This window comes from Oncorhynchus tshawytscha, linkage group LG01 (assembly GCF_018296145.1).
Source record: "Oncorhynchus tshawytscha isolate Ot180627B linkage group LG01, Otsh_v2.0, whole genome shotgun sequence".
Lineage (NCBI taxonomy): Eukaryota > Metazoa > Chordata > Actinopteri > Salmoniformes > Salmonidae > Oncorhynchus > Oncorhynchus tshawytscha.
This window is the reverse complement of record NC_056429.1, coordinates 54,753,632-54,776,684: the sequence shown is the minus strand read 5'-3', so window position 1 is coordinate 54,776,684 and position 23,053 is coordinate 54,753,632. Positions and strand designations below refer to the sequence as shown.

General features: G+C 43.7%; 1 protein-coding gene across 1 annotated transcript in view; it reads left to right on the top strand.

Annotated features, from left to right (window-relative positions):
• Nucleotides 1-221: 221 nt before the first annotated feature.
• Nucleotides 222-23,053, top strand: part of LOC112253234 (protein kinase domain containing, cytoplasmic a) — a 37,095-nt gene continuing 14,263 nt past the window's right edge. The window contains exons 1-3 of the mRNA XM_024425253.2: nt 222-1,304; nt 10,767-10,889; nt 19,233-19,498. Of these exons, the coding sequence (XP_024281021.1) occupies nt 504-1,304; nt 10,767-10,889; nt 19,233-19,498 (1,190 nt within the window). The 5' untranslated portion in view covers nt 222-503. The remainder of the gene's footprint in view (nt 1,305-10,766; nt 10,890-19,232; nt 19,499-23,053) is intronic.

Genomic DNA, 23,053 nt, shown 5'->3' with positions numbered 1-23,053 from the left:
GCCCCACAGCTGCTGGTTTGTTGCAACTCAGTGTCCAGTGTATGGATTTTTCACATTGCACCATGGGTAGTGTGGTTGTAAAATTGTCTATGTAAGACGTACCCTAATGAAAACGCACTGCCTGGAGAACTACAGTGCTCACAGCTGCATGATATACGTATGCTGTCAATCACAGTGGCGTCACGGTTGTTCAGTCGCTCAGGGGGCTACGAGAGAGGACCCCTGCCTGATGCGCGCATAGGCTACATAAGTGGTGGGCTTTGCAGTCTGTGAAGGCAAGTGTATCACCATGATCAACCTTATATGGGGAGGATCTTCAACCTGCTTGGCTGCATAAATCATAATCAAGATGAAGACGTGATCATAGCGCATTCGGCATCGTTCGAGGCATCAGTATACCATTAAGTTCTGACGCGCACGATAGAACCGTGGACTCCGGGCAAGAGGCTACAGAGGTGGTACACTGCTAGGCGGGGGCTGGAGGCGAAAACAGACATATTTTAATGGTATTAATAAAACTGATCACAATGAAGCGCAGAAGGATAGTGGTTGCGGCAGGCTTCTGTCTTGCCTTCTTCCTTGGTACACTGATGAATTTGCTGTATATACCAGGGTTTGAGCACCATCAGAACCACGACCATAGAGTACATCGGTACTACCACGAAAAACAGCAGCAGGTTACAGGCGATTCGCAGCTTCAAGTCGTCGAGTCAGTCACTGAAGCTGTGGCCGAGTCCAATAGTAAACCTGCCGTAGGAAGCAGGCATCATCAGGACCTTCTGCTGCAGATACGAGAAAGATTCGATGAGGTTGTGCGGTACCGTCAGCGCCAAGCACATGGGTCTGGCACCGGAGACCCAGTCCGCCAGCTGGAGAGACGGAGGCTCATGGATTCAGAGCCAGGGGACAATTGGGACCCTATCAAAGTAATTGAGCGAACCGAAAACCGACAGACGCATTTTCAAAATCGACTTTCACCTTCCATATACATGCACACAGCATCACGGAAAGATTTCACTATGACTTTGAGCAGCGTTAACGGTACTCCGATGCTTGGCTGCAACAGCATAGACAACGTGACCAATGTTCAGTACCTCGGCTCAGGCTACACAAAGGCTGTCTACAAGGCGTCTCTCAACAACAGCTTATCGGTGGCTCTGAAATCGGTGGATTTCGGCGGACACGATATGGAAAATTGCGTAAAGAAATATGGTTCACCTGGAGACTGCTACAGACTGGCGTCCTTCAAAATTGTGAAAGAAATGACGCTGATGGAAAGGCTACAGCACCCCAACATTCTGAAGGTAATCTATATCTAGGCTAGCTAACAAATTCATACCTTACTGATCGGTGTCTTTTAGCCATTTCTGTTGCACAATTATTTATTTAGCTATAGGCCTAGTATCACACACAGACCTATTTAAGATGTAGTATATGTTTGTTTTTGTTGCCTATTGCCTAAAGGATTTGATCTGAAATCCATTCATTTCGTTATAACTTGTAGCAGTGGCCCTATAAATCATTGAAGTTTGACTTCAAATTTAACCCCATTTGTGCTCTTTACGCAGTATCGAAGTTAGTTAATTGCCATTTTGCCTTATACCAACAGCCAAACCATGAATCATTCTTCCCCTAATGACTGAATAACCATAGGTGTGAAACGTTACATTATAAGCCTCTCGGCGTGTCAAAAGTGACACATGGGTTGAACACTTTGGAAATTGGTGTGTATTCCACTTCCACGAGTTTACTTGAGAAATCAGTCCAGAGTGCAGTGAAAACAAAATAGGCAACATCAAATAAGTGCATGGTTGGCCTATTATTAATAGTGCTATTTGGAGGATGTGTTGTCCGTTTAGTGGCTGATTAATAGTTTAGAGTTGAATGAGCGCCATCGCTTCATTGTTACCCTGTCGATTTTAAGCCGTTCAGCGGTTTACTGGATCTGCATGGTACACAAGCCGGTGAGTGGTGAGACGCCCGAGGCTTTGCCGCATATTACCTTGTATTTTATTTGCATTTACACCAGATATGTGGCGTAGCCTACCGATACGCGGGTAAATAAATCATAATACATTTGTGTAAAAAAAAGTAAGAAGGCCTTTTTATTACGTTATATTAACAGCGCGTCTTTAAGCAGCTTGTCTATAACATCACCAATATAAGTGCATGCATGCGTAAAGGACGATTTTACAATTCAGACGGAGATAAGTAGCCTAGGCCAAATAGCCTTATCAATATCCACACTAATAAAGCATGTATAATCCACATAGGCCTACAATGTAGGTCTACAAATAGTAATGCCTGCACACGTATCCCTAGATGTATGCACAAGAACAGTTGCACGCCTATACTCAAGCATCTCACATTGTCCGATATAGGGCCAATATTTGAAGAATGTTATTCTAATGTTTCACATGTTAGGCTACTGTTTGAGAAAATATATGGCCTTGAGGTACTGGTTACATTGGCATTTATAGGCTACAGCATATAGTGCTTTACTGTAATGTGTACCGCATGAGGCCCAATTACAATATCCAAACAACAGCAATCCAAACGACATTGTCGAGGGCATTTCATTCTTTGATCGCAACTGTTGCTGGATAGATAGATAAGTAGTCATCAAACCAGTGGAAAACGTGCCGTTTTGTTTTTGAATTCATGTGTAGGCTAGTTATTATAACTTAATAAAAAAGTAGGTTGGCTAATTTAAGGTAAAACAATAGTTGCACTTTAACCAAGTAAAAAGTGGCACGTTTTCAAGATAGACCTACTGTTTTATAGGATGGTACAACAGAACCAAGACAGTAGCCAAATAGTCTATACAGAACATTTATTAAAATACAATACATGTAATCAATTATGCTCCCTAAAATAATTTTCTGGACAATATTATAAGTTTGTGATCTTTTGATCAGAATTGCTATACATAAGTATTTTGTTAGAACAGTCGAACTGGAAGTTATCTATTTAAACGAAATGTGTCGTACCTATTTTGAGTCACTTCTATCAGACTTGATCTTTTTGTTTGCATGGTGAATGTAGAAACATTTCAAGAATGATACCCTAGCCTAGGATATAGGTGAATATCGGGCCCGTAATCAAGTTATTTACCCTGTATGAAGCTTTAGAGGGAGTGTACATTCTTATCGAGATTTATATAGCAAACAATAAAACAATATCACACCCTTATAAAATGTGTATTATTGTAAAGCACATATTATTGTCAAACAATGTTAAACCCACGTTAACCTTGAATTAAAATACAAAATTAACATATAAAACCAATGTACGTAAAACATTATTTTTTTTCTTGACATTTTTAGACATTAGTAAGGCTATGGGGAGTTAGGCCTTTGCCACTTTTTTTTTGTAACTTATTTCAATCTTTGACTTATAACTAACTGGGTGTCTTTCAATTGACTTACATTCAATAATTGAGATATTTCACAGTATTAACTCATATCAAAACTCTCCTCAAAACTGGATGGCCAAGCTATAACCAGACATTCTTTTTTTTGACAACCGCACCGAACAGGGGGACGACATGTCACCACAGCATGTCGATACATCTGGACTGTTTTTAATGTTTTACTTGGTTTATTCATCAATAGGAAGTTATTTTCGTTATAGAAGTTCCGTTGCGGAGTCAGTGGGGGGGGGTAGAGCCCAATATAGTAGCTGCCCATCTCTCATCGCACACTTACTAGTCCGTGTTGTGATAGGTACTGACTTACATTAACATTGACTGTAATACAGGAGTGTTTATTTGTGTACATAAAAAAAAAACTTGTAGTACTGGAGTCTTGGTTTGTGTGTCCACTCAGACTTTTCTGGCTATCACAGTGTAACACACACACACACACACACACACACACACACACACACACACACACACACACACACACACACACACACACACACACACACACAGGCGTACACACACGTACATGCTAGCATTTGTGTGACTGGGAAGTGCACTTTGGCTATCCCACTCTATCATCGTTGTCATAAGCGAATAATACCAAGATGATTTATTTCAGGATAAACACAAATAACAAAATTCATTTTCTGGCATGGAAGCTACATTGAGGGATTACAGGAATTGCTTTAGAAAATGTCAACATAAACTGGAAATGGTATGGAATTTCTCTCTCTAATCATAGGGAAAATATGATTTCCCTTTCATTCCTCTATGAACATGAGCACACTGGCCTTAAGGCTAATACATGCACTTTTTTTGTGCACCAGGAAAAATGCCTGAATGACTTCTAGGGTAAAGTTAACTGGCATGCTCCACTAGCCGTAGAAAGAATAAATCACCGGAATAAATCATGTATTAACTTTAAGACTGAATTAGAGCAATATCTCCATTACTAAAACAAATGTTTATTTTAGCTGGCTTAGGTTGATATTCATTTGACTTACTAGAATCATAACTTGAGATCTGTATGTATAACAATATTTTTCACGTAAATCTCCCATTGACATCAATGCATCATTTACAAAAAAAAATGGTGCAAACTAAACAACTGGTTGATTGCAAGTAAACGTTTTTGTATGTTTAGTATCCCAAAGAGTATTTAATGTCCAGCTTTGCTGATCCAATATATCCTGTTAGAGTAATGAAGTCTGGCTCTGTCTGAGCAAAACAGTCTACAGCACACTGTCTGGTTAGTGTCTGCCTCTGGCCAGTCCTCAGTATGAGAGGAGGAGACAGAGGCTCAATGCTCTCTCACTGGAGAGAGTGGGATCAGAGGTAGAAACCAAAGCAGTTCATCTCTGTTCTCCTAACTCAGCACACTTTTGGTGTCAATAGTCATGTTGACTGATACTGCTTGTCCAGGATAGATGGGGGACGCTCCTGTGAAGAGGGGAGGAGTAGCGGGCGACTGACTGGGAGGTGGATTGTGGACACATGTTTCTCACACCAGCACGCACGGCAGGCGCCCTCCACCTTTCTATGCCCTCATCCATGTTAGAACGAGTGTGAACAATATGAATTTGAGCTGATCAGTGAGGGAGATAACAAGAGGGGGCTGCTTGCCTGCCCGGACTGAGGGGTGTGCGGGACGGAGGGAAGGAGGGGAGGAGGGCCCGTGTGGCTCAGTTGGTAGAGCATGGCGCTTGCAACACCACAGTTGTGGGTTCGAGTCCCCATGGTGGACCAGTATGGAAGAAAATACAAATAAAAACGATGAAAATGTATGCATTCCCTCTGGATATGAGTGTCTACTTAATGACATGAATGTAAGGGCTACCTGTCAGCGAAAGTATACGTGGTGGATACAAATGATCTGAGAGTGGTGGGACCTCTGGGCTGCTGCAGGGTTTCTGGCTGTGTAGCTGGATTATGTTTACACAAGCCTGTCAGCCTCTCCCTCTCTCCCCCAGGGCCTGCTCAGTAGATCTCCTCCGTTAGTTGGGGAATCAGTAACCAGGTTGTGTTAATGTGAAAGCTGGGTGTCTGTGGGCCTTGGGGTCAGTTTGAGGATGAGTGGACTGGAGACAGAGTTGCAATTAAGCCCGGGGTTAACACTTTAACCTCCGACTTCCATGGGAAGGAAGCTGGGGGGAAAAGAGAACGCCAGAGAACTGTTGTCCTGGGCCTGCCCTGCCTCGCTAAGCCCTCAGCCCTGTTTCTGATCAACCCCTAGGGTATGTTGGGGCTCAGCAGCCCTGCAGCCCCCACACTCTACATGGAGAGCAGGGTGCCCTCATGACCCCCAGACCGTCACCACATAAACATAGGACATTTCTGCTTGTCTTCTTGCTCTGAAACCTTCCGAGAATATACAATACATGCACGTCATCACTTCTTAAGTAACAGATAAAGAAAGTCAGGGAAAGTACAGTTTTGAAGTTGAATATGGGCTGTTGTGCATGTGCTCATAGAACATAAAAAAAGTCCCCCCAGTTTTAAAAGAGAAATGTGAACAATAATTTGATCGGATGAAGTAACATTGGTGTGAAACATTATTTGATATGGCCAGCGAGTCTCCCACATCATTTGCATTAGTTGAAGCTCTGTAACTTCTCCACTTTTTTTTCACTCTGAGAACATGCTCAGCTCCTGTTAACTGGTAGTCTGAAGGTCAGGTATTGATTTGACAAACCCTGTGATATGTTTAAGGAGGAAATAAGAAGGTGAATATCACTCCAGAGTATTGGGAGTAAATTATTTTCTGCAAAACACCTTGTGTGCAGCCCTCTCCTACGACACCGTTTTTTAAATGTTGTTTATTTTTACTGAGCGGTTGGAGAAAACAAGTCGATGAGAGTTCTTACTCAACAAACTTGTTTCTTTTTCCATATGCTTCCTTCCCTATTTCGTTGAGGATGTAAGGCACCAAATTCAGCAAAAAAAAAAAAAAAGAATTCGGTAGATTTACAGTCATCCAAAAAGTACTAAGTTAGCAGTCATACATATTGTCTTCCAGAACGCTCGCTTCCAGACTTTGTTTTCAACCCTATGAAGTCATGCAAATTATATAAGGGGAAAAGATGTAATAAGTAATAAACGGAGTGTGTAATCATCGAAACTCAAAACGTTTAAACCCCTTTATGCACCCAAACTTACGGTTTTAACAATTTCACCCTCCTCTATTTAATGCATTATGAGTATCAAGTCCATCTAATGTACTAGGATCAATTCACATGGAAAAGGAAAATGACAGAGGGTTTTCTGCCAGTTGCACATGGTCCAAGTCTCTGATTAAAACAAGGCATACCAAATCCAACCATTAATGTCATTCGATACACACACACACACACACACACACACACACACACACACACACACACACACACACACACACACACACACACACACACACACACACACACACACACACACACACACACACACACACACACACACACACACACACACACACATAAACTGCTGCTACCAAACTCTTATTCTAATTCTAACACTCCTTGTGGGGACTAAACAATTGATTCCAATTCAAAATCCTATTTTCCTTCAACCTAACCCTAACCCCTTAACCTAACCCTAACATGAACCCTAACCTTAACCCTAAATCCCTAAACTAACCCTAATTTTAACCCTAACCTTAATTGTAACTGTAAACCTAACCCCTATGCCGAAAATAGCCTTTTTCCTTTTGGGGAATGGCAAAATGTCCCCTTGTTTTACTATCTTCGTGAGTACTTCTGGTCCCCACAAGGATAAACACGCACGTGCACACGCACGTACACACGCACGCGAGCACTAAGTTAAACCCCTACGCTGCACATGGATACACTTCAAACATGCATTTCATACAATTTCATGAATAATAGTTCAAAGTATGTTACTTATTACCTGATTTGTAAGTGAAATGAAAAGCTCGATTTTTTTGTACTGGGCTTTACAGTAAGTCCCCACCCAGTCCGTAGCAGAGATCCAGAGAGAATCCGTTTGGTATGATAGAGGTGTTCTTGTTTGACTGACACTCAGTCCTGCAGTGACCCTGTCCAACAGAAGAGCAGCAGTGTGCTCTGGCAGATGCTGGGGATTTCATCTCTGGACAAACATGTCCGCCCCGGGGCCGGTTTGATCGGGGGCCAGGAGGCCTTCGTTAAGAGCGTGTGGTGACTGGGTTAACTGCCCTGCCGACCCCGGCGTTTATTTACACATTAATAATGTCCCACACAGAAATGCTTTTGTGGAGCACCGGTGCGTTGGTATATTATGACGCGCATAGCATATGTTCTCGACTATTTCATCTGCTACTCGAGCAGGGCAACCGTTCCAGCAGCAGCACCCCCCTCTTGGCTGCTAGACCCGTCTCACTCTGACCGCTACCCTGGTTACCCGGCCTCACCTCAAGCGGAACCTGCATGGATTAATTATCTTTGTCCATCTTCAACTCTCAGCATTATTAACCGGTCTCAGTTGAAATGCACGTTCCCGCTACCCTACATTTAGTTTAGTAAGAACAGAGAGACCTTCCAACCTTCCTTCAACTCACTTCTTGTGTGTACAGCCAACTGGCCAGTGAGGGTTTGGCCTGTGTGAGTGTGACTGGTCCCTGGGCTGGTGTGTGTTTGTGGCCCTGGCCCTTGGCCCCCCTCTCTGTTCCCGGTGAGGCCATGCTGTGCTATGGCATGCTGACTCACTCCTGCCTCTGGCCGGGAAAGTGGTGAACTGCCAGGAGGTTGGCCTAATAGGCTTGGCTCCTAACGTGCCTGCCTTTTCACACTTACCTCACCTCAGATTTTCTCAGCCTTTTCACTAAGGCCACGCTCTCTCATGCTCTATATACACCCATCCAAAGATGCAACTTAGATAAACCTCTATGTACAGAGGAAACAGAGACACATCAAGACCTGAACTCACAATAGCAGAATAGATTCTGAACTCAGAACAGCACACACAACCGAACCGTTCAGAATCCCATTGCAGAAATATATAAATACATTTGCACAGATTTGATATTTCTCTGAAACGCTTCAATGAGGTCATGCCTTTCTCAGTAAAAAGACATTATCAAACGACCGAGGTGAGTGACCTCTGAACCTCAGTCAGACAAAATGGCACCAGATTCAAAGCAAACACAAACACTGCCCCAGCATGCGTACAGCTGCTATCTCACTCTGGGCAGCCTTAGCTGCCAATGAGTCTAGTCTGACATGGAGGGAAAACACTGCCCTGATGCCGTCGTGTTCGCACAAGAATGCCTCCGCTGCACACAATACCAACAACTCCAGCACTGGCTGCAGACGTGGTGCATACAGTACACACATCCTGGAGATGGCGTGTGCTGATAATAGTCATTACTGTGAATTCAATCTCAGATAACAAAACTTTCCGTACACTCCAACCCCTGGGAAAGCTTCTCTGGCATTGCCAAGGGCAATCTCACACGCACGCACACTCACACACACTCACACACACACACACACACACTCACTCACTCACTCACACACACACACACACACACACACACACACACACACACACACACACACACACACACACACACACACACACACACACACACACACACATACACACACACACACACATACACACACACACACACACACACACACACACACACACACACACACACACACACACACACACACACACACACACACACACACACACACACACACACACACACACACACACACACACACACACACACACACACACACACACACAGTCACAGTCACAGTCACACTCACACTCACTCCAAAAAAAGGTGTTAGTCCTGCATTGATGCCAGTATAAAAAATAAACACCATTCTTCTTTTGCTGCAAAAATGCACTTTAGATTCACATACTCAACAGAATTATTTTTTTTTACAGAGTGAAATAAAGAGACTCTACAACACTCGAAAACTTATCCTCAACTGAACTCAATTCATACATGTTTTTCTCACTGCACAAGGAAAAGGGGGATGATTTAAGTGCAGTCTTCTTCATGTGTTTGTCATGCTGCACCCAGTGGTGGGGTGAGGGGCCACTCTGCCAGCCTTGCCCACAGGCCCCTCCTCTCCTCCCACTGGGCACCTCACATTTCCCATCACACAGCACCGCTATAAAATGTCTCTGCATCGCTCTTCACAGGCACACCCAAACTGCTAACACGCAGTAGTCCCCCTCAGAGAGTATGAAGCCTCCACTACTTTACTCTCAGACAATGCTACATTCTCACATCATTCACTTGTAAAAGCCTTTTATTAACCAATAAACAACATGCAATGCCACCTTCTCTGTTTTGCATAGCCAGTGTTTTCCCCGATGATATGGTTGACAGCCGTATTGGTTGTTAGATTGCTTTTAGATTGAATTTCATGCCCACTTATTTTAACCAGTTCTTCTGGCACAAATGATCTTACACAAATGTTTATGCAAGCAAAGGGCCGGCATCTCTAGGAGGCGCTTACCATAGCAAGAAAGAGGAGAGTAAACTACTTCAATCGACCAAAAGAAACATTAATGAGTGCCAAAGCTCTCGCATGTCTCATTGCGTTTTCATTTTAAAAACATCAGAATGCATGCAACCGACATACAGTAATTCAATCTTCCGAATGAGATTGTTTGTCACTGACGGCTCAGGTTTACACGGAGTGTACAAAACATTAGGAACACCTTCTCTTTTCATGATGACATAGACTGATCTGGTGAATCCCGGCGAAAGCTATGATCCCGTATCGATGTCACTTGTTAAATCCACTTCAATCAGTGTAGATGAAGGGGAGGTAACAGGTTAAAGGATTTTTAAGCCTTGAGACATGGATTGTGTATGTGTGCCATTCAGAGGGTGAATGGGCAAGAAAAAAGATTGAAGTGCTTTTGAACGGGGTATGGTAGTAGGTGCCACGCGCACCGATTTGAGTGTGTCAAGAACTGCAACGATGCTGGGTTCTTCACGCTCAACAGTTTTCTCTCTTCTCTCGTGCTTCTACACCTGCATTGCTTGCTGTTTTGGGGTTTTAGGCTGGGTTTCTGTACAGCACTTTGAGATATCAGCTGATGTACGAAGGGCTTTATAAATAAATTTGATTTGATTCCCCGTGTGTATCAAGAATGGTCCACCACCCAAAGGACATCCAGCCAACTTGACACAACTGTGGAAAGCATTGGAGTCAACGTGGGCCAGCATCCCTGTGGAACGCTTTTGACACCTTGTAGAGTCCATGACCCGTGCAACTCAATATTGAAAAGGTGTTCCTAATGTTTTGTACGCTCAGTGTATATATCGTGTGTGTATAGATGAAGAACCAGTGTTTCTCGGTGTCCTCTCCAGTTGTACGGCTACTGCTACCAAGACAGCAATGACATCCAGGACACGGTGACAGCCATCACAGAGCTGGGAAGTCCTCTTGAGATGATCCAACTACTGCAGACCTCGTGGGAGGAACGCTTCAGGGTGAGTGTTCCAACACACACATTTCACTTAAGCACTCACTTAAAACAGGGTTTTAATCAAATGCTATATTGACATTATCATTATCTTGTCAACGTCTTGTGATATCGTCTCTCTCACTGAACAGAGTGCAACATGTATGGGTCAACAGAATAGGCTGAATTCTGGTAGGTGTTACTGAGGGACTGAGGGTAGGTCACATGCGTAAGTAGATACTAAGGCCTGTGACTCAAACCCATTGCAGGCTGACTCAGAATGTAGAGCGAATTAGCTGAAACATGGGCTTGGTTAACCTGGTTTATAGGGACACTACTGGTATAGCGGATGGTATTTCCAGAGCCAGGGCCCTTCTCCTACTCAGTTTCCTGCCTCCCTAGCTGGGTAACATGGACCTGTGTGCTGCCTGGGCCCCCGGGCCGGGTCTGCCGATCACTATCGCCACAGAGCCGCGCACTAATTATTTCCTATTGCTTCATGTAGCCGGGGGAGTGTCCACCCGCTTGCCACACAGAGGATGAAAGAGCTTCGGTGCATGAAATCACCAGCAAGTGCTCTCTTCCTCTCTTCTCTCTATCCCCTCCTCTCTTCTCTTCCTTTCTCACTGGAGGAGATTCACTGAGACAGTTAGCTCTTCTACTGAGAGATCCTTCAACACAAACGTTTTGCGATGATGAATACCGGGTGGGAAAGATTATTGCTAAATTTCAAATCAACCTATATCTCTAGGCATGGACCAGAAAAGAAATGGGTATATATATGTATATAGTAATAGCTTCACAATGCCTTCTGATAGGCCTTGGGCTTCCTTAAGTGCCTTGAGCTTCCATATCATTTACATCTATGCAATCCTTTCAGATTTGTACAAGTGCCTAGGGGGTAGGGCTAGGGGTGGGTTTGGAATTGGGCATGGGGAAGTTAGTTAAAGAGTTCCCAGTGTAACCATTGACACAAGCACAGCTCAACACGTCCTTGAATGCGCCGTCACTGTCATTTATAACACTACACACTAAGCCTATCTACATGTCATCACACTAGTCTATGACCTCCTAAAGCATAATTGGTTTCATCCCTAATCAAAACTGTATTTGTCATGGAGAGGCGGCCTTTATCCAAAGTCCGAGCTTCCTCACGGAGCTACATAGTGTAGTTCACCACACCAAATACATCAGCCAGTGGAGGCTCATCAGAGGAGGAAGGGGAGGACCATCCTGCTCTGTAAATTTCATGAAAATAAAAATTGTGAAACATGAAAAAAGTTATCCTTTTTAGGTAGAACTATACTAAATATATCCACGTCACCAAATAATTGACTAAAACAATCTGTTTCGCAATGAAGGTCTACAGTAGCCTCCATAGCACTCTCTGGGGTAGCACCATGGTATAGCTTGAGGACAGCTAGTTTCCGTCCTCTGGGTACATTGACTACAAAACCTAGGAGGCTCATGGTTCTCACCCACTTCCATAGACTTACACAGTAATTATGACAACAGCCGGAGGACGTCCTCCAACCTATCAGAGCTCTTGCAACATGAACTGACATGTTGTCCACCCAATCAAAGGATCAAATAATGAATCGAGTACTGAAAGCACAAGCTACAGCTAGCTTGCTTTGCCAAAGCTACAGCTAGCTTGCATTGCCAAAGCAGTTCATCTCTGTTCTCCTAACTCAGCACACTTTTGGTGTCAATAGTCATGTTGACTGATACTGCTTGTCCAGGATAGATGGGGGATGCTCCTGTGTAGAGGGGAGGAGCAGCGGGCGACTGACTGGGAGGTGGATTGTGGACACATGTTTCTTACAGCAGCACGCACGGCAGGCGCCCTCCACCTTTCTCTGCCCTCGTCCATGTTAGAACGAGTGTGAACAATATGAATTTGAGCTGATCAGTGAGGGAGATAACTTGTAGTTGTTTCCCCACAACATAAGCGTCAGGTCTGCCTCCCTTGTCACCCAAGAGCCTTCCCTTGAAATGTGGAGTGCATAACATGTGGTGGGTAGTTGACTCAAAGAGAAAGAAAGACAATAGTAGAACAGTTTTGAATAAACGAATTTCTCCAAAAATGAAGGAGAAGCGAGAGCGAGAACTATTTTGTGTTTTTTCACTTTCAAGTTTACTTACTTGGCTAATTAATGCAGCTAGCAAGTTTAGCCTACTCAAACACCCAGCTCAAACAGAGAGGGATGCGATGTTAGCTAGCTGGCTATGGCTACCCAACACTTGAACTCTTCCAAGTCATGGTAAGCATTTGATTTTATTAATTTGCCACCAGGGCCTGCCGGTGAACTGCTAAACTGCTTGCTGTACACTGTACTACATGATTGTAGTGGGTTTACAAACACGTTAGTTCTAGTATGTTGACCGATGTTACCTAATATGCTGACAACGATGTAGGCTGTGTGTAGCAGTTAGCGGTTATGCTATGAAGGTTTGGAAAGGTTTGTTTGCCTGGTCACAGACAGCTTTTGTGTTGTGCACTGAAGTCCACAAGCAAAGGGAAAAGGAGAGATGAGACCGCGTAGATGCGAGAAGGGATTATATAAAGATCAAAGTGATGATGCTGTTTGGATGTGGTATGAAGGTTTGGTTTGGAAAGGTTTCTATGAAAGTGAACTGTGTTTGCGGGTGATCAGGGGTGTATTCATTCGGCCGAAGTCTTTTGAAAAACATTTCTTAAATGGAAGAAAACGGAAAAAAAACAGTGAAAACATAACTGAATTTGTCCAATAGAAACCTTTGTTTGCAACTTTCCGACTAATGATTACACACCCTAGATCAGCTAGATGCAGCAAATAGTGTGCAAGGTGGTATTGAATGTGTCACTGTCTGATTACCTTGATTACTCAAACTTTTCCCTCAACCTCCTAGCTTGTAGCAACCTTATGATGGGTACAGGGAAAATTTGAGTATCATGTAGTAGCCTAAACCAATCGATGTTACATTGAGCTGGCTGAATGGAATATGAATGACAGTTATCCAGTATGCTGTAGCTAATATAAATAAGTACATGCTCATGAAAATACAAAAATCGTCCTCCCTCATCTTAAATGGCACCGACCACCACTGAACATCAGCCTTCTGGTAAATAAATCGACTGAGATAACTTTCCACTTTGATTTCCTGGGCCTTTAATGATAGCCACACGGGTTTCCAAGCCTGTGAGTACTTCCACAGAGAACAATACCCAGTGCTTAGTGCAGGGTTTCCCAAACTCGGTCCTCAGGACACAGCTGATTCAAATAATCAACTAATCATCAAGCTTTGATAATTTGAATCAGCTGTGTAGTGTTAGGGAAAAAAACAAAACGAGAACCGAGTTTGGGAAACGCTGGCTCAGTGCAAGTAATTCCCACTTTTAAACAGTGACCATGCTTTTAAAGACTCCTTCCTAGTGCTTGTTCCTTTTTTGTAAGTCTGATAGAAACAGCGTTTAAATAACTTTAAGTTGCACGTAGAAATCAGTTGCTTTTCTATGAATGGCTCTGCAAATGTCTTTGTGGTTCACTCAGTGGATCTGAAGAACAGTGAAAAATGACTTTGTCTAGCTTTGAGAGAAACCATTGCATTTCAAACAAGATGTCTTGGTTTTGTCTATGTAACTCGATTTTACCGTAATGCAATAACAGAACATGAGGTTAGACAAATTCAATGAGATTATTATTTTTTACATGTTTATTACCTAAATATAGTAATACTATTTCAATGGAGTGTCACCACTTACTATCTCTGGATCTTGTGTGTGCGGTGTGTGTTCATGCAGCATCAGTGTGTGCTGTTTTTTTTGGTTGCTCCTTTGTTTCCCCACAACATAAGCGTCAGGTCACCCAAGATCCTTCCCTTGAAATGTGGAGTGCGAAATGAAAGAAAAATATGCTTTTTCTCTGAGCATTTGCAATTCGTATGAGGCATTAATAGACTCTGGGGAGGCGCGCTGTAAACCCACTGAATTTCAAATGCTCCATTTAGGTCTGTAACCATTTCCTGTGAGCGTTGACAAAGGCTTTGATGGCCCTGGCCTGCAGCCCCTGTCAGTGAGACAGACACACCCATATCCCCTTTAACCCCTCCATCCTCACTAACCACACCCACCCAGCAGTCTGTCTCTCAACCTTCACGTCAGGCTCATTTACATTTATGGAAATGATAAATTATACATACATTCTATCAAACCTGTATTGCAGTATTTACAATACACAGTATGGTCAAATAGAATGACAGAATAGGGTACTCTAAAAAACCTATGGCAGTATTTAAAGGGGCAATCAGCAGTTGAAACAACGCTAATTCCTCACCACTGTTTCGGTAAGAATCAAATTTCAAATCAAATCAAATTTATTTATATAGCCCTTCGTACATCAGCTGATATCTCAAAGTGCTGTACAGAAACCCAGCCTAAAACCCCAAACAGCAAGCAATGCAGGTGTAGAAGCACGGTGGCTAGGAAAAACTCCCTAGAAAGGCCAAAACCTAGGAAGAAACCTAGAGAGGAACCAGGCTATGAGGGGTGGCCAGTCCTCTTCTGGCTGTGCCGGGTGGAGATTATAACAGAACATGGCCAAGATGTTCAAATGTTCATAAATGACCAGCATGGTCGTATAATAATAAGGCAGAACAGTTGAAACTGGAACAGCAGCACGGTCAGATGGACTGGGGACAGCAAGGAGTCATCATGTCAGGTAGTCCTGGGGCATGGTCCTAGGGCTCAGGTCCTCCGAGAGAGAGAAAAAAAGAGAGAATTAGAGAGAGCATATGTGGGGTGGCCAGTCCTCTTCTGGCTGTGCCGGGTGGAGATTATAACAGAACATGGCCAAGATGTTCAAATGTTCATAAATGATCAGCATGTTCGAATAATAAGAAGGCAGAACAGTTGAAACTGGAGCAGCAGCACGGCCAGGTGGACTGGGGACAGCAAGGAGTCATCATGTCAGGTAATCCTGGGGCATGGTCCTAGGGCTCAGGTCCTCCGAGAGAGAGAAGGAGAGAATTAGAGAACGCACACTTAGATTCACACAGGACACCGAATAGGACAGGAGAAGTACTCCAGATATAACAAACTGACCCTAGCCCCCGACACATAAACTACTGCAGCATAAATACTGGAGGCTGAGACAGGAGGGGTCAGGAGACACTGTGGACCCATCCGAGGACACCCCGGACAGGGCCAAACAGGAAGGATATAACCCCACCCACTTTGCCAAAGCACAGCCCCCACACCACCAGAGGGATATCTTCAACCACCAACTTACCATCCTGAGACAGGGCCGAGTATAGCCCACAAAGATCTCCGCCATGGCACAACCCAAGGGGGGCGCCAACCCAGACAGGATGACCACATCAGTGAATCAACCCACTCAGGTGACGCACCCCTTCCAGGGACGGCATGAGAGAGCCCCAGTAAGCCAGTGACTCAGCCCCTGTAATAGGGTTAGAGGCAGAGAATCCCAGTGGAAAGAGGGGAACCGGCCAGGCAGAGACAGCAAGGGCGGTTCGTTGCTCCAGAGCCTTTCCGTTCACCTTCCCACTCCTGGACCAGACTACACTCAATCATATGACCCACTGAAGAGATGAGTCTTCAGTAAAGACTTAAAGGTTGAGACCGAGTTTGCGTCTCTGACATGGGTAGGCAGACCGTTCCATAAAAATGGAGCTCTATAGGAGAAAGCCCTGCCTCCAGCTGTTTGCTTAGAAATTCTAGGGACAATTAGGAGGCCTGCGTCTTGTGACCGTAGCGTACGTGTAGGTATGCACGGCAGGACCAAATCAGAGAGATAGGTAGGAGCAAGCCCATGTAATGCTTTGTAGGTTAGCAGTAAAACCTTGAAATCAGCCCTTGCTTTGACAGGAAGCCAGTGTAGAGAGGCTAGCACTGGAGTAATATGATCAAATTTTTTGGTTCTAGTCAGGATTCTAGCAGCCGTATTTACCACCAACTGAAGTTTATTTAGTGCTTTATCTGGGTAGCCGGAAAGTAGAGCATTGCAGTAGTCTAACCTAGAAGTGACAAAAGCATGGATTAATTTTTCTGCATCATTTTTGGACAGAAAGTTTCTGATTTTTGCAATGTTACGTAGATGGAAAAAAGCTGTCCTTGAAATGGTCTTGATATGTTCTTCAAAAGAGAGATCAGGGTCCAGAGTAATGCCGAGGTCCTTCACAGTTTTATTTGAGACGACTGTACAACCATTAAGATTAATTGTCAGATTCAACAGAAGATCTCTTTGTTTCTTGGGACCTAGAACAAGCATCTCTGTTTTGTCCGAGTTTAAAAGTAGAAAGTTTGCAGCCATCCACTTCCTTATGTCTGAAACACATGCTTCTAGCAAGGGCAATTTTGGGGCTTCACCATGTTTCATTGAAATGTACAGCTGTGTGTCATCCGCATAGCAGTGAAAGTTAACATTATGTTTTCGAATAACATCCCCAAGAGGTAAAATATATAGTGAAAACAATAGTGGTCCTAAAATGGAACCTTGAGGAACACCGAAATTTACAGTTGATTTGTCAGAGGACAAACCATTCACAGAGACAAACTGATATCTTTCCGACAGATAAGATCTAAACCAGGCCAGAACTTGTCCGTGTAGACCAATTTGGGTTTCCAATCTCTCCAAAAGAATGTGGTGATCGATGGTATCAAAAGCAGCACTAAGGTCTAGGAGCACGAGGACAGATGCAGAGCCTCGGTCCGATGCCATTAAAATGTCATTTACCACCTTCACAAGTCCCATCTCAGTGCTATGATGGGGTCTAAAACCAGACTGAAGCATTTCGTATACATTGTTTGTCTTCAGAAAGGCAGTAAGTTGCTGCGCAACAGCCTTTTCTAAAATTTTTGAGAGGAATGGAAGATTCGATATAGGCCGATAGTTTTTTATATTTTCTGGATCAAGGTTTGGCTTTTTCAAGAGAGGCTTTATTACTGCCACTTTTAGTGAGTTTGGTACACATCCGGTGGATAGAGAGCCGTTTATTATGTTCAACATAGGAGGGCCAAGCACAGGAAGCAGCTCTTTCAGTAATTTAGTTGGAATAGGGTCCAGTATGCAGCTTGAAGGTTTAGAGGCCATGATTATTTTCATCATTGTGTCAAGAGATATATTACTAAAACACTTGAGCGTCTCTCTTGATCCTAGGTCCTGGGAGAGTTGTGCAGACTCAGGACAACTGAGCTTCGAAGGAATACGCAGATTTAAAGAGGAGTCCGTAATTTGCTTTCTAATAATCATAATCTTTTCCTCAAAGAAGTTCATGAATTTATCACTAAGTGAGAAGCTGAGGGATGGTGCTGGAGAAATGTAACCACTCCCAAATTCATAGACAGAACTATAGATGCAAGGACCGACCATCCATGATATCAACATGAAAGTTTTTACCATGTTTTGAGCCTGTACAGTGTTTTTTTTATATACATACAATTCATTTATAAGTCCAAAAATGTATGTAGTAACTGCAAATTGCCCATTTAAGCATAGTGTGACATAGTGTTGCATTCCTCCAGCACTACTCTTACTTCACTAGGGTTAGAAAGAGACTCCAGCCCCTAACTCACGCCTGAGTGCTCTGTGTCTCACCTCTCCCACTCACACTTAATCCACAGTACATTAAAAACAGCTTTTGTTTCGCTTGAAAAGAAATGAGCTGTTCAGCTCCTACTCCTCTCCTCCTCTTTTCCCTCTGTCTCACTCCCCTCTCTGCTCTTGGGAACGTAGATGTTTGGTTTATAGTCTGTATAATATAGGTGTCTATTCCCCTTTCACGCGTTCTCTTGCCCCTTTCACGTGTTTCCTTGCCCCTTTCAGCCCTTACCCTCGACCCCTGGACACACACAATGGGAGAGGGGCACACACAAACACACAGACTCATGTGGTTCTCTCAGGGATTTATGAGTGTTCACAGAGGAAATGGGGGGGGCGTTGCTCTCAGTCAACCCCAAAGAGAATAATGCAGTGGAAAAGAGAACAATGCAATGGAATAGAGAGATGGAATCAGGGAAATAATGGCAGACTGACTCATCCCCACTGTCATTTCTCTTATCTGCTACAGAATTACACTAAAACCTTCCAACCTTACAATTTCAGGGCGGATACTCTAACTGGACTGTTTTAAGATAAGGGCTCCACATTTGGCACAGAAGTAGATTCATGTACCCTGAACAGATTTAGATATGGAGCCACCATTCCCTCAACCTCTCTCTCAATTCAACTAAATCCAAAGGAGCTTTATTGGCATGGGAAACATATGTTTATATGACCGCAGCAAGTGAAAATAAATAAACAATCAAAAGTGAATCATAAAATGAACAGTAAACATTACACTCACAAACTCTTTCTCTCTCTCGCTGCTGCAGATCTGTCTGAGTCTAGTGCGTCTGCTCCACTACCTGGCCCACTCCCCTCTGGGCTCTGTCACCCTGCTGGACTTCAGGCCTCGCCAATTTGTCCTGGTGGCGGGGGAGCTCAAAGTCACAGACCTGGATGACGCCAGCACAGAGGAGGCCCCCTGCTCCCCCTCCAACTGCGTCATGGAGTTTCCCGCCCGCAACTTCACCCTCCCCTGCAGCAGAGGGCGCTGCTTGGGCATCAACGAGAAGCGCAACCTCTACAACGCCTACAGGTGAGGAGGAGCAAGACCTCTGCCATGTTAAATGATCATCTAACTATTTCAGTGGAGGCTGGTGGGGAGGGAGAAATTGGAGGGTGGGTTGGGTTAATTGCGTTTCAGCCATGACAATGAGCTCTTCCTCTGATTTAAAGGGACATCAGCATCCACTGAATTAGTTACATCATAGTATGATTAGAGTGGTTCTGTTGAAATCAATCAACATCAATCAGATGTTATTTATAAAGCCCTTTTTACATCAGCAGTTCCCCAAAAAATAGTTATACAGATATACCCATTCTAAAACCCTAAAGGAGTAAACAATGCATATGAGGAAGCAGTGGCTAGGAAAACACCTTAGTAATGCAAGAACCTAGAAAGAAACCTAGAGAGGAACCAGGCTCCGAGGGGTTGCCAGTCCTCTTCTGGCTGTGCCAGGTGGAGGTCATAAGAGTACATGGCCATTAAGGCCAGATCGTTCTTCAAGACGTTTAGATGACCAGCGGGGTCAAATAATAACCACAGTGGTTATAGAGGGTGCGACAGTCCAACGCCTCAGGAGTAAAGGTCAGTTGGCTTTTCATAGCCAAGCATTGAGAGAGAGAGAGAGAGAGAGAGAGAGAGAGAGAGAGAGAGAGAGAGAGAGCGCCACAAAGTAGCACGTCCGGTGAAACAGGTCAGGGTTCCATAGCCGCATAACTGGATCGGCAACACGACCAGATGGACTGGTACAGGGACAGCCAGGAGTCGTCAGGCCAGGAGTCTGGAGGCATGGTCTTAGGTCTCAGGTCCTTCCGGGAGGTATTTGGTATTTTATTAGTAACCCCATTAGCTGTTGCAAAAGCAGCAGCTACTATTTCTGGGGTCCACACAAAATAGGTCAAATAGGCGAGAGGCGTTGTGCCGTGAGGTGTTGTTTAGCTGTTTTTTTAAACCAGGTTTGCAGTTCATTTGAGCAACATGAGATGGAACGGAGTTCCGTGAAATAATGGCTCTATATAATACTGTACGCTTTCTTGAATTTGTTCTGGATTTGGGGACTGTGAAAAGACCCCTGGTGGCCTTTCTGGTGGGGTAAGTGTGTGTCAGAGCTGTGTGTAAATTGACTATGCAATTTGGGATTTTCAACACATGAATGTTTCTTATAGTGATGCAGTCAGTCTCTCCTGAACTCTTAGCCAAGAGAGACTGGCATGCATAGTATTTATTTCAGCCCTCTGATTACAATGATGAGCAAGATGTGGTGCTCTGTTCTGGGCCAGCTGCAGCTTAACTAGGTCTTTCCTTGCTGCATTCCACCAGACGACTGGACAATAATCAAGATAAGACAAAACTAGAGGCTTCAGGAGGGGAGACATAGAGAGAAAGAGAGAGGAGAATTAGAGGGAGCATGCCTAACATCACACAGGACACCAGACAGGACATGAGAATTTGAGATCACACAATATACCAATAACCTGCCCAGGGACTGCTGTTGAAAATTAGCTGGCTAAAACCAACACTTTTACTGAAACGTTGATTAATGTCCATTGTCCCTGTAAAGAAAACTCAAACTCAGATAGGACACAAACTCAGATAGGACACATAGACTATTGCAGCTCAGATACTGGGGACTGAGACGGGAGATCAGGGGACACTGTTGCCCCGTCCAAACTTACCCCCGGAAGGGGAGAAACATATAACCCCACCACTTTGCCAAAGCATAGCCCCGACACCAGCAAAGGGGTATCAACAGACCTAACTTACTACCCTGAGACAAGGCTGAGTATAGCCCATGAAGATCTCCCCGACCACATGAGCCCGAGGGGGCGCAAAACCGGACAGGAATATCACATCAGTGACTCAACCCACTCAAGTAGAGGATAGCGAAAAAAGGCTGGCATGACATGATGCGCCTTCTAGGAACAAGTTAGCCCTCGATCCAGCTGCTTGCTTCGAAAGGAGGCCTGTGCTGGGGTGTAGCCAGAAATCTTTAGTGTGTGGGCCTACAAAATTTTGGATGGGCCATGTAGGTATGTAGCAAGGGCTTGAATTCATCCCTAGTCGTAACGGGGCAGTAATGCCCTTTTTAGTGAAAAAAAAGTATGTTCAGGTGGGATGGCATTTTTGGCCCACAACATGACATCACAATCTGATCTGATTATTCTGACCAATGACCAGTCATCTTTTATTTGTATATGTATCCTCCTACTTTGAAGGGGTAAGAGGGGTAGGATCTAGAGCAGGGGTTAGCAACTAGATTCAGCCGCGGGACGATTTTTTAAGAGCGGATGGTACACTGCCAATTGACCACAACTAAGCCCAAAAGAGATTGTATTTGAAAATGTCAATTATTTCATACCTTGATTATTTATTTTATTTATGAAAACATTTGCAGGAGGAAATCTCTTGAGATGCACCATCTCGTTTTCAAGTGTCCAAATAAAAAAAACTAAAGCTATACCTAGTAACAATAATATTATGCCAACTACTGTAATAATTATAATAACAGCTAAATAGTAATTTCAAAAATTACATTCATTTTAACGGCATAAAACCGTTTTGAACAACTACTAATAAAAACTACTGTTACAACTACTAATACAACTAATAAAGCAAATTAGCATTAATACAGTTGAAGTCGGAAGTTTACATACACTTAGGTTGGAGTCATTAAAACTCGTTTTTCAACCACTCCACAAATTTCTTGTTTACAAACTATAGTTTTGGCAAGTGGGTTAGGACATCTACTTTGTGCATGACACAGATCATTTTTCCAACAATTGTTTACAGAACGATTATTTCACTTATAATTCACTATAATTCACTGTATAGCAATTCCAGTGTGTCAGAAGTTTACATACACTAAATTGACTGTGCCTTTTCTGTGCCTTTTTTTTCTTGGACATTTCCTGAAAATGATGTCATGGCTTTAGAAGCTTCTGATTGGTTAATTGACATCATTTGAGTCATTTGGATGTGTACCTGTGGATGTATTTCAAGGCCTACCTTCAAACTCAGTGCCTCTTTGCTTGACATCATGGGAAAATCAAAAGAAATCAGCCAAGACCTCAGAAAAAATATTGTAGACCTCCACAAGTCTGGTTCATCCTTGGGAGCAATTTCCAAACGCCTGACGTTCACCTGTACAAACAATAGTACGCAAGTATAAACACCATAGGACCACGCAGCCGTCACATCGCTCAGGAAGGAGACACGTTCTGTCTCCTAGAGATGAATGTACTTTGGTGCGAAAAGTGCGAATCAATCCCAGAACAACAGCAAAGGACACTGTGAAGATGCTGGAGGAAAGTCCTATATCGACATAACCTGAAAGGCCACTCAGCAAGAAGACTGCTCCAAAACCGCCATTAAAAATGCCAGACTATGGTTTGCAACTGCACAGTGGGACAAAGATCATACCTTTTGGAGAAATGTCCTCTGGTCTGATAAAACAAAAATAGAACTGTTTGGCCATAATGACCATCGTTATGTTTGGAGGAAAAAGGGGAGGAACACCATCCCAACCGTGAAGCACAGGGGTGGCAGCATCATCTAATACAGTTGAATGACAGACGCCTTTATCTAGCT